At 39.2% G+C, this 13,153-nt stretch overlaps 1 protein-coding gene across 4 annotated transcripts in view; it reads right to left on the bottom strand.

Annotated features, from left to right (window-relative positions):
- Positions 1-13,153, bottom strand: part of RHOT1 (ras homolog family member T1) — a 51,321-nt gene that overhangs the window by 34,548 nt on the left and 3,620 nt on the right. For 3 of the 4 annotated variants that reach the window (XM_060252119.1, XM_060252118.1, XM_060252117.1), the window contains exons 2-5: positions 4,335-4,393; positions 3,056-3,137; positions 2,077-2,120; positions 743-796 (exon numbers count right to left, since the gene is read on the bottom strand). In XM_060252119.1, the coding sequence (XP_060108102.1) occupies positions 743-796; positions 2,077-2,120; positions 3,056-3,137; positions 4,335-4,393 (239 nt within the window). The remainder of the gene's footprint in view (positions 1-742; positions 797-2,076; positions 2,121-3,055; positions 3,138-4,334; positions 4,394-13,153) is intronic. The other variant, XM_060252120.1, reaches the window with a different exon arrangement.

Genomic DNA, 13,153 nt, shown 5'->3' on the forward strand with positions numbered 1-13,153 from the left:
AGCCAACAGAAGGAAGAGAGGCTTTGCTCAGCTCTGCTGTGTAATTGAGAGTGCCCGGCAAAGCAAGCTCTGCCTCCCCCCCCTTCCTCCCCAAGGGAGGAGCCTCAGCCAATGGAGAAAATAGAGCTTTTGCTCTGAAGCTCCTGCATGATTGAGCAAGCCTGGCAAAGCAAGCTGTGATGGAGAAGGGAGCAAGAGAGAGGGAGAAGCAAGCAGATGACAGCCAGCTGCTTGGGGGCCTGATAGGAGCCCTCCGGGGGTTCGGCCTCTGAGCTGCATGTTTGACACCTCTGGTGTAAGATGTGCAGCTCTTCTGACAGGTGTGTTTTGGTGGAGTTCTGTTATTTTTGAACACTACACACCACCAAGAGATGGTGCCGTGAAAGCATGTTCTTCAGTGGAATTGTATTTTCTCTTTAGCAGTTCTGAAGGTAGAACACTTATTCTTCTGATATGGAGTATCTTCTCAGTCAACTGCAAATGGTACAAAAATTAGCTCTTCTCTCCCATCCTGGATTAATTCATTAACTGTAGTTCAGAGAAAGACTACTGCGGCAGAAATACAATTGCGTAATGAGTTTCATGCCCCCAGTAGGACAGGACCAGGAGAAAGGTGGAACAATAAACCGCCTCTTAGTATTGAGATTAGTTTTACAGAAACATGTCCAAATCTCTGAAAGCGTGACATCTAAGGATACAAAATTTTGAACATCAGCTAGAATAAAAAGTGCTTTTCTCCTACCTTATCAATTGAATTCTTGTTGTTAACTGCATATACTATGCAAATTACATTTGCCTAAAACATAGAAGAAGCAATTAGATTATGATTGAAGGTTTAGCTAGATGAATATTAACATATATTATGAAAAATCATTAATTGTCTGCCAATCAGATTTGATACTATTCAGTAGATAAATTCACACTATCTAACTCCAGAGGTACATGTGGGGTTGTAGATACCTTGGTGTATCTTAGACTAGGCTAGAACCATGATCGTGTAATCCCCCCTCTCCCATACCTATAATCATGTATTTCAGGTAACACATTAAACATCACAAGAAACTTCTGCTTGTGAAATGCACGAACATGACTCATTTGCTGTGCTTGCAGAGAACTTGTTGAAATTCTCTACAATTAAAAAAGCTTCCTGATTGGGAAAGTAACCAACATTCTGAACTCTGTAAACCCAATTTAGAATCACAGTTTGTGGGGAGGAAACAAAATCTTATTTTTCTTGTGCCTGCATTTCAATGTCACTGTGGAGTTTAACTGAAGGTTTCCCAGATCAGGAAACTTTCAATTGAGTTGTCTTTGAGAGAAAGGACAAGTTTAATGAAAAGCATCCCAAACCAGGGAGAGTTCAAGATCACCGTGTCCAAAAAAGGGGGACATGGAGGATGGGTGCAAGCATGGCAAACAAGCCCATCAAGAAGAAAGGCTTCTCAGAACATGGCCTTAAAGCACAAAAATGAAATCTCACTATAAGGATACTTTTCACACAACATAGAGGTTTCATGCCTTGTTATTTCATTGCCAACATCAAAAAGAGGGTATGAAGTAAATAAAAATTAAATAAATTATTCTCAATACGTTCAACTTGTCAAAAAGGGAAGACAAGTTTTGCTAAAGCCTCTCCCATGCATTGTCCTAGCTTGTAGAAGTTGGATGGTTGGGAAATCTATTTAAAACCCTGAAAGGTTACTCTGAGGCTACCTGCAAATAATTATTTGATGAAGCACAGACTGGGGCATATTAGCTATTAATATAATCTCAAATATCATAGGAGAACATTATACAGTCTATGGGCTTTGCCAGAAACCTTGATTATTTTGTGTCCAAATCAAGCTATGTATCAGTACAAAGCATTAGGTCATAAATTCACTATTTCACAGGCCATACTCCTTTCACACTCCTGCACACAGTTAATTCCACATCATGAAGAAAAGTAAACCCGTTCAGTTAACACCACACATCCACCACAAGGAATGCAACTTTCCTTACACAGGAAGAAATTCAACAAGCTTTCCAATGGAACTCAAACTCAAGTCTTCCAGAGAAGATGAATATTCCACTCACTTGCGATATTTCATGATGGAGCTGTTCATCACTTTGCTCAGATTCTGTATGAAATAGGTGAATTTTAAAAATGTTTAGTCACACTGGGATAGCAATTCCACCGGTTATGCTTACCAGGATGTGCCAATTTAAATAAAAGCTTTCAGCTTAAAAAATGCATTCTGTCAAATGCAGACTCAACTTCTGTTTACAAAGCAACTTTCTGTATGAAGTAAAAAGGTAAAGTAATAAGGTAAGCAGAATCAGCAATGAAAGACAAATGTCTCTTAGATTACTAAAAAAAAAATAGTTGTTTTCCCCTCCCACACACACAGAGACCGGGTCTCCTAAACTTTCTATCCCCCACCTCCCCAGACTATGCTATCTACTCTTTTGTTTAAAAAGAAACAATTGTGTGCCTCCCAAAATGTGACAAGAGGCTAGTTTAATTCTTCACCTGGTAGTAGTCCACCAGATTCACAAATCCATGGCTGTTGTCCTCTACTTGCAAGCAGGTGGAATACTGGCATAGCACTATAACTGGCAAAGGTTCCAATAGCTCCTCTCCTGAGAACCCCCATCTTCAACTGCCATGGGAGGTGACAAAGAGCTCACAAAGAGGAGCTGACAAAGAGCACCAGCCATGTAGAACAGGTTTTCTAACCAGTGGTTGAAAACACACATATTCCCTTTTTGGAAACATGTTAAATTACATGGGCATGACTGGAAAAGGAACAGTCTATATAGGGATCAAGACAGGGAAGTAGAAAGAATTTCATCCTATCAGTGAAAGGGGTGTGAAACGTAGCAGTAGGGAAAGGTTATCTCCTGGACTGCAACCTAGTATAATGGGCAAGGAGTGGGTTTTTCTTGATTTTAGCCTTTTTTTGTTTTTCCTTGTAAATACACATCCACATATCCTCTCTTTTATAGCTAAACTATAGAGAGATCTCACAGGAAAAGAGGATTGCAGAGCTTAATTCGAAAAATCATTAATTACCTGAATAATCCACTATATGGGTTGGCACTCTTTCTGGAGTAACATCAGCTGGGATTGTGATTTCTTCTGCTCGTGCAGGAACCTTGGTTTACAAAAAGGGGAAATAGTTGAACAGTCAAAAATACCAACAGGGCTTGTAATCCAATAAACATTAGACATTGCATTTATGCCATTATGAGGCTTGACAGAAAGCTGATACTTCAAAATGTTTTGGGTTCTTTCAAAACTTGCTACTTTGATTTTACATACTATTGCGAACATTCAAAATCTTCACACATTAGTATGCAACAATGTCTATCTTTGTATTTGTAATGTACGTCTCACTAGTTTAAGACCCTAAAATTGCAGTCACCTCATAATTTTTGCAGACTTCCACTATGAATGGGGTAGCATTAAATCATTTCAAAGTATTCCTTCTCTATATCTCCTTGATTAAGCCTATAAACAGGAAGGTCAAAATATATGCTGGCAGACCTCACCCTAATGGGAATCATAACAATGCCAAAATAGCCTGTTGCCCAAAGTGTTGAATGCTAAGACACAGATTAAGAGGCCTGAAATTTTTACAATGGTAGCCATGTACCCTAGAGATAGAAATGCCAACTAGTAGCATAAAAAAGTTTTGCCTGAGTCCTAAGAACTACTTTTTATGAATATTTTATACTCCTACTAATTTTATGATAGCCATGACCAGGGCATTTTTTGTAGAAAAAGCCCAGCAGGAACTCATTTGTATATTAGGCCATATCCCCTGACGTCACCATTGTTTTGCACAAGGCTTTTTGGTAGAAAAAGCCCAGCAGAAGCTCATTTGCATATCAGGCCACACACCCTGGCACCAAGCCAGCCGGAACTGTGTTCCTGTGCATTCCTGCTCAATGCCATGTAAGCCGCCCTGAGCTTGCTTCAGCGGGGAGGGCAGGATATAAATTAAAAATTAGTATTATTATTTTAAAAAAGCCCTGACCGTGACCATCTTTACATTACAGGACCATGAAGAAAATATGACAAAGAAATCTACTATGCCTCATTCTCCACACAAACATGATTCAATTAATCCGCTTCCAGAAAAACTTAGTCATTTTTTCTCAAGAGTAGGATGAATGTTTCAAAACAAAACATGTACAGTTTTAAAACTAATTATTCAGTGAAGTATTGCTAGTTTATCCTTTTGTGGTTTTGTCCTCATTTGGGGATACTCAAGGCCTCTGTACTGTTTCTGTGGAGCTTTTAAATAGAATTTTTTTTCCATAACAGAAATATTATCCAGATATCCTACCTCTTCTGGAAACTCTTCACTGACAAGAGACATAATAAGTGATGTCTTCCCAACTCTGGCTGTGAAATTTAGAAAAAACAAATGAGTGAAGGATTTCTATACTTACACATATAACGCTATCTACAAGTTGTAGGATTTTGGCATAGACTTTTCATGTGGGTGAAATTAGGTTCTACATGTCACTGACTAGCAGTATATTTGTAATGTAAACATGTCTGCTTGTAGAATCCAAGAATGCTCCATGATACTGCCCAGATTATATGAACAAGCATGCAATCCCAACTCTCTAGATAAGAAAAATAAATTCAATAAGTTATGTTCATTACTGGGCTGTAGCAACAACAGACAGATTAGAATAGTTTTACCATCTACTATAGTTTTGAAGCCCTAAAGCATGGGGATAATTACTGATCCTTGCTTCAATTTTACACAATTCTACAGGAAAACAGAGTATATTGCTAAGCAATGAAAAATAATATTTTGAGGGATGATAAACAAGTTTAACAGAAGTTAAAGAATCAAGGTGAAGTACAAGTGTGGAGTATGCTGCTCATGTCACAATCTGTATTTCAAGGCAAAGAGGCTATCAATGCAGGACTGGAAAAGAAATAAGAGGGTTAAAGACAAACCATTTATGTATGATATGATTCTTCACAAGCACAGAAAGAATACAGAACACAATCTAAGTGCAGAATTCAGCTTCCTGAATCTTTAATGGTTGAGGGTACCAAGAGACGCTATATACCAGGGATAGTCAAGTTTGCCTAACATAAGAGCCACACAGAATACACATCAGATGTTTGAGAGCTGGAGGAAGGGAGGAAAACAGATGGGGGAGAGGCAAAAAGAAAGCAGCTGGCTTGGCTCACAGAAGTGATTTAAAGAGACAAATGCCTTCTTCAAGCTGGCTGATGGGGCAGTGAGGATTTCAAAAGCCACACAATATGTGTGAAAGAGCCACATGGGGCTCCCGAGCTGCAGTTTGGCCATCCCTGCTAAATGAAATAACTACACAAATATAATTAATAATCTAACTATATTTGGTGCAGAATGTTGATGCTGTTAGTACAAAATACTCATAATTCTAGCTACAGGCAATATGTAAAGAAGTGGGGCAGGTTACACACAGCAACTCTGTGGGATACTTTATAATTTAAATTCTTTGAATACTGTTCTAAGGATATATTGAAGTACGCCTCTAACATTATCTATATATCTATTTCCCAAGTTTGTTCCCTATCTGAGGATATCTAAACTTGCAGATTGTGGCCCCACTTGCACTAAACAGATTTTTCTGCAAACTTGGGTGACTCCCTAAATTTGCAGAAAAACCTCAAATCTAAAAAACAATACATAGAGTGTTTTAAATCCCCCCAAAAGTAAAACAGCACTTTCTACGTATGCATAAAGAATGCTCTTTACCGACCTTCTGTGCTGTGAAGCATCCCCAGGGCCATGGCAGCAGTGAAGGACCCAGCAGAGGCAGCAGTGAAGCAGCCCAGGGGCTGTGCTGGGCCCAGAGGTGGCTGGAGGAGAGGCTGGGGGCCATGCTGGTCCCAGTGCTGGTGAAGAAGCAGCCTGGGAGCTGTGCCGCCCCTAGCACCAGCCACTACATAGCCCAGAAGTCCTGCAGGGCATGGCAGCAGCCACCAAACAGCACAAGAGCCCTGCTAGGCCCGATGTTGATGGTTGTGCAGCCCTCAAAAAAAAAAAAACATGCTTTGCTAAGTGTTGGTGGCTGCATAGCTGGGGATCACCGCTGGACCCCACATTGGCAGTCATGCTAAGCTTGGCGGCCATGACATAACTTGGGAGTCAAGCTGGGCTCGCCCCCAGCAGCAGCAGAGCTCATCAGTTTCACTGGTCCCAGTTAGGGGAGGAAGGAATCCCCCCCACAACAAGCATCACGGACCAACACTTTTTCAGGTAACATTTTTATTTATATCCCACTTTGGTCTCTTGTGGAGCTCCAAAGAGGCATATCACATCATGCTCCCCTCCTCCACTTTATCCTCACAACAAGACTTACTGGCCTGAAGTCACTAAGCAACCTTCCCACAGCCAAGGGAGCATTCAAACACAGTTGTCCTAGCCTGCCACGCTAATCACTATGCAACAGCAGCTCTCCAGGCCTTTGGAGTTACGGAATGCTTTTAAGAGTACTGTGTATAGTTAGGGTTGGATTCACATAAAATTTTCCACTAATGGAAAACTGCTGCAGACCTGATTTGCCTCTCATGCTGTTTGTGACCTGGTCCTGATGAAGCTTGTCCAATCTTGTCAGAGCTTGGAAGCCAAGCATGGTTGGCCCTGCCAAGTAGTTGGATGGGAAACCTCCAAGGAATACCAGGGTCACTGTGTGAAGGCAGGCAATGGCAAACCATTCCTTAATGTTTCTTGCCTTGAAACCCTCTGGGTAGTGACATAAGTTGGCTGCAACTTGATGGCAAAAAAAACAAACAAAAAAACTATTCTGTCCCCCAGGAGCAGCATTTTAATGAGATTAGTGAGCTGCAATATGGGGACAGAACATTCTATTTTACTGACAGAAGCACCCTTGTATGAGAGAAAAGTGCATGCTAAGCAGCGGTGTGCAAGTCAAGACACAACTTCCCTCCCACGTGAATTCTGGGCAAGGAATTGCAGCAGATCGCCATTAACTGATACTGCCTTTTAAGTTTCAACTAATAATTCTATCAGCTTCATCTATGCAATCAATATAACATCTTTCGGTTTAGTTCAGAGCATCATATCAGGAACCTTATTATTTATATCCTACTTTATGGCCTCAGGAGGCCTTCAGGCCAGCTTACAAGAATTTCAATTAAGCACAGCTGTAAGCTTTTCAATAAATCATCACTTAGCTTCCATGACACAGACTGCCAAGAAAGTCAAGGAACTCTTGAGATATGTTGCAATTTAAGCCAGGTGATCTTTTATGGCTGTGTTACTCTGGAAAGCTTTTGCCTAAAGCACATAGAGCTCGAGTTATTAAATTGGACCAAGCATTTACTAATTTGACTCTATTTAACTACCTGAGACAACAGCTTAGCAGATGCCAGTTCTACCCTACACAAGATACAGTGCAGCATTTAACCTACTTTCTCTGTTTTGGCGCAAAGCAGGTAAGCTTGTCACATTATGCAGCTTTAAAAAAGCATTCTGGAGTGCCTCTGCAAATATTTATTCAGATTTTATGACTGCTTCCCTCTCTGTCTCTTGCTCACTTCAACATCCAAATGAGGACATCATCTTCGAGACCTACATACAAAAAAGAGACCTCTGAAAATAAAATGAACGCAACCCATGGAGGCAGGATGCATTTAAGGACTAGAGAGTTCCCTCCTGAGCACAGGTGACAGTCATCTAAAGCAGGGGTCCCCAATCCCCGGACTGGTACTGGTTCGTGGCCTGTTAGCAACCGGATCACACAGGCATGGCAATCTTCACTTCCCAGGTCACAGACCCAGGAAGCTGAGAGCGATGGGAAAGCATGTTGGCGTGTGCTCTCCTCCAAGCCTGGCTTCCCAGCTGGGCTTGGGAAAGAGCGGCCTCACTCCAAGGCTGCCTCCCCAGTCCCCCCCCCCCATTTAAAGCCTCCCATGGAGAGGCAGGGATGGGGGCATGGCAGGAGGGTGGCCTGGGGCAGCAAAACCCCTAGCTCCACCCCCGCCTGGTCCATGAAAAAATTGTCTTCCATGAAACCAGTCCCTGGTGCCAAAAAGGTTGGGAACCACTGATCTAAAGTATGTCTACCTGCCTCTCATCAGCCAAGAAAGCTTCCTGGACTCTTACTTCAGTATTAAGTAGACAGCATGGAAATAAGCTTTGAACAAGCAGCAGTGTTGCAGTGCAGATCAAGCCATCCACAGTGCCCCACCACAACTGCCCACATTTGCAAGTCAGACAGATGCAAGACAAGAATTGGCTGAACACAGATACTATATGGTATTCAGATCAAATGTGCTGGAAAAAATACACCCAATACTATCAAGGTGCTATTTACATACACTCTTAAAAAAATTATCTATCAATTGGGAATAATGGATGTTGCAGCACTACGCAAAACCACCATTCCTAAAATAGGAAATCTGAATGTTCCAACCTTAAGGGTTGTGTTTTGCTGCTAGAAATAATTATGCCATCCATATTGCATGGAGGTGGAGGGGAGATCATCACAAAGATTAATGTTGCCTAAGGGAGCTACAATCTCTTCCCAGCTTCAGTTTAATGTATCCCTAACTGGGCCAGGCAATACCAAACACAAACAGCACTCCATATTCTAATTCCAACAGCACCACACTTCTACTGATTGCATAAAACAACACACACCTCATCCTATTTTGCTGAACAGATTTTTGCTCTTCACTCACTTCTATCATTGGCTGCCATCCATCAGCCAAGTTATCCTGTCTTTGTTTTAATTATATATTGTAGAAGTCCAGTTTATTCATTATTGGTAAGACTTAGGCAAATTAGAAAACTGTTTCCCTTTAAGAAGAGAATTCCATGGTTAATTTACCTAAATTAACTGTAGTCAACAGGCAAGAGTGAAAAGTGTATTACAATACAGAAAATTCACAAACCAATAAATCCTTTAAATATAAATCTCCAGGTTAAATGATTTATTTATTTATTATTTATTTATTAATTTCATTTATATCCCGCCCTCCCCCACCTTGGCAGGCTCAGGGCGGCTAACAGCAATCCATAAAAACACACCATAATAAATAAAACATTAGAATTACATTATAGAACAATAAAACATTAAAACATTAAATTAAAAACCAGTCTAGTAGATACAATTATACTGCGGTATAGATCTTTGGACCGCATTGGCGGATCTTTAATTACCAGATTTCAGATTACAGATTACATGACAGAAAGATTACAGAAAGTATGTCAAAACGATAAGTGAACTCTTGATAAGCACAATGAACAAAATAAGAATAGTTGGGAAATTGCCACAATATGCAGAGGAGGAAAGCTGATACCTGTTTTTGGAAGTACTATGTTAACAACATCCTATAGATTCATAACACCGCTAAGCTATGACTGTAAAACATTTACTACATTTTTTTCCACCAGGCTTAAGAACATAATAGCAAATTATATTGATCAATGTGGTATTATACCGCATAGACAAGTAACTTCAAACATCTAAAGTTGTATCTAACTGAATATGGTAAAATCACATCTCAGGTGCCATTTTGCATTTAGATGCTAAAAAGGCCCTTCATCTTACAGAACTAGTTTCTTCATTAAATAGTTGAACACATTCAGTTTTGGCAAACACTTAATAAGATGGGCAAAAAAGTACTCAACTTCTACAAGTAGACTGAGTGTTAATAAAGAGTTCTATAGTCAGATATTTGAATGAGAGAAGTAAAGCAGGGGTGCTGGGTTTATAGCGTGCCATATATTTAGAACTTTTTGCAGCAATGATTTGACAAACATCTCAGAGGGAATAACAGTAAAGTTATTGTTTTAAATTAAATTTATATTCAGACAACATTGTGCTATAGCTTACTAATGCTAAAGACTCAAGTTTGGCATCAGAAGACATAGTAAAGAATTCTTTAAATGTCTCTGGGTATAACATTGCAAAACCTGAAGCCTTATTTTTCAATATTAAAAATGAGCTACATAGCAAGCTCTTTTGCGTGTAAAATTAAACAAATGGATGCTGTCAAATATTTGGGAATTTGCTTCTCCCCCCAAAAAGAAGTAAAAGTATGTATCATCTAAATTTTGAGAGAATTATGAAACATTAAAAACACATCACCCCTGCTCACAAAGTTTGCCATAGCCCACAAAGTTAGACTTATTAGGTAAAAATTAATTAAATTGTCAATTATACCCAATTGAATTTCCTGTTCTGGAACAGTGTTATAATTATACAGGGATGGGAGTTTAAAACTATGCAAAAATGTTTAATATATTTAATTCGAAGCTGTAAGAAATGCAAAGTTAATACAAAGAATGCCCAAGATAATATGCCAAGAGGAGGTTTAGGTATTCCTAACTCCGAAACTACTATCCTTCAGCTAGAAATGAATGGTTAACTAAATGAATGAAAGGTAAAAACTAAGCATTGCTTCTCATAGAGCAATCCTTTGCAAATATACCACTTAAAGTATGGTTCTGGCTGAGTAAGGACAGCAAAAATCTCCACAATGCTAAAGATCACTACTATGTTATTAACACCTTAGGTCGTGCCTCAACCAAGGTTAGACATAAATTGGCATCTGGAATTTCACATTTATCATCAGCAATAAGATCCAATAATTTTAGCCAAATAGTGAAAGGAGGTAATTTAAAATGTGGAAAGACTGGGGGATTTCTGATTATAAATCTTTAATTCTAATGCACAAAAATTATCACCTTCATCTTTAAATAATAAAAAGAGCCCTTTGAATATTAAAGTTTGGTTTTTTTTACAAAAAATGCAATATATTTCTTAAGCAGTTGCTAATTTTTTCCAAAATTTTATATCTCTCTTAACTGCTAAAGAAATATATTTTCTAAGATTTATTTATTTATATTTTGCCCTCCTTGTAAGTGGGCTCAGGGCATATCAGAGCAGAATCTAGAACATATCAAATAAGTTACAAACACTTAAAACAATTAAAACCATGCAAGTGGGCTCAGGGCATATCATCAGAGCAGAATCTAAAACATATCAAATAAGTTCCAAACACTTAAAACAATTAAAACCAGCATAAATTTAAAACAGAACATTGTCAGTCCATGTAAATAGTTTTCGGTTGGCACCGTTAGGCCTCTAGGATCTTCTAGTCTGGGCCGTGTAAGATGGTTGGCATATAATTAATTGTTATCGAAATGCCTGAATATTCAAATCTCGAACATCAGATTTTTAATACTGGAATATTGAATAATTGATTTAAAGAAGGTAGCATAGTACACACTGAAGTGAGTTTTACATGTTTTTATGTATTTTATATGTATTTTATGTATTTTATTGTATAATTATAATTATCAATATATTATTAATGTATTTTAAATTGAGTTGTTAGCTTTTGTGTTGAAAGCCGCCCTGAGCCCGCCTCGGTGGGGTAGGGCGGGATATAAATAGAATAAAATAAATAAATGGTAACTTTAGCTTCAGCAGGGGTGGCTGAGTGTTTTATTAGACACCCACAGCCTCAGCCAAAGCCTGCAAACAGCTCCATTTTACAGGTCCAGTAAAACGGTAATAAGTCCAAGTACAATTTAGACAGTAAGCAGGAAGAAAAAATGTAAAGGAATGTACTGGAGATAAAACAAATCTAAGTTCTGGATGTCAGAGTTAAACAGTGGCTTAAATTTTTCGGTGAATCTTGCTGCCAAAGAGAATATTTGCAGTGGCATCTAACCCCTCATAAATTAGTTAAAATTAAGCCAGCGGTTACAAGGGATTTTTTTAAAAAAATCATAGCATAATCATGTCACATAACTGTTTGCCACAGCCCTCTCACAGAAACTTGCAAAATCTCAGAACACTCTAAAAGGCAAGTTCATTGAGAATTTCCACTGAATCAAATTACACTATTTCAGAATGATTCCTTGCTAGGCTTTAGGAACCATCCCAAAAACTCAGGAGCCAGATTTATTTTTCAGTCTTCAGGGTTTTATATTTTAATTACCTTATTTCATCATTACTGCTACCACATTATAACAGATGTGCTGTAATGTATAAATAAAAATGGGGCAACCCTGTCATCACAACAAAAAACAAACCTCTATCCCTCATCTAAATCTGTTCTAGAACAAAGGTTGAGTTCGGTGGCACCTTTAAGACCAATAAAGTTTAATTTGGGGTATAAGCCTTTGTGTGTGTGTACCCAGAATTAAACTCTGTTGGTCTTAAAGGTGCCACTGGACTCAATTTTTGTTCTCTTGCTTCAGACAGACACAGCTACCCACCTGAATCAAAATCTAATCTCTATTTCTACTGAGAATCACCAAGAAACACTTAAAATAAATGACTGATGAAAAAGCTAAACACAATGAAATTTCTACATGGACTGGTACCTTGAATTTGTTGAGCTCTGCCCTAACTTTCTTTTACTTGTGACTACAGAGAATTACACACAACTCAAATACACACAACTAATCATTCTGGGAGCCTGTTTTGCCTTTGCCAATGTACATTTTGACATGCTACAGAAGCCTGCAAAACTGGTACAGACAGTAAACACAGCAGAACACAGAAGTAAAGGCGTATTATGATCAATTATGTTTCCACAATACTGTTTCCAAGTCTCAAAGCTTTTGTTTGAACACAGTCCTGGATTTTTAAAACGTTCCATATCACGTAAGTGTTGGGAAAGGAAAGGTCCCCTGTACAAGCACCAGTCGTTTCCGACTCTGGTGTGACATTGCTATCACAATGTCTTCATGGCAGACTTTTTACGGGGTGGTTTGCCATTGCCTTCCCCAATCATCTACACTCCCCCTCCCCCCCAGCAAGCTGGGTACTCATTTTACCAACCTCGGAAGGATGGAAAGCCGAGTCAACCTTGGGCCGGCTACCTGAATCCAGCTTCCGCCGGAATCAAACTCAGGTCATGAGCAGAGAGTTCAGACCACAGTACTGCTGCTTTACCACTCTGCAATACCTTCTTAATATATTCAAAGTACAAGGATTGGCTTTCCATAATACATAGTATGCATGACACTGTTTCTGTGGGTAGGAACTATGAGATACGCTATACACCTTTTATAAGCAGCTGATGCACTAAAGACTTATGCCACCTACTTTTAGGTATTCCAGTTCAATACATTACACCGCAGCCCAGCAGAAAGTAATGGAGAAT

This window comes from Heteronotia binoei, chromosome 13, assembly GCF_032191835.1.
Source record: "Heteronotia binoei isolate CCM8104 ecotype False Entrance Well chromosome 13, APGP_CSIRO_Hbin_v1, whole genome shotgun sequence".
NCBI lineage: Eukaryota > Metazoa > Chordata > Lepidosauria > Squamata > Gekkonidae > Heteronotia > Heteronotia binoei.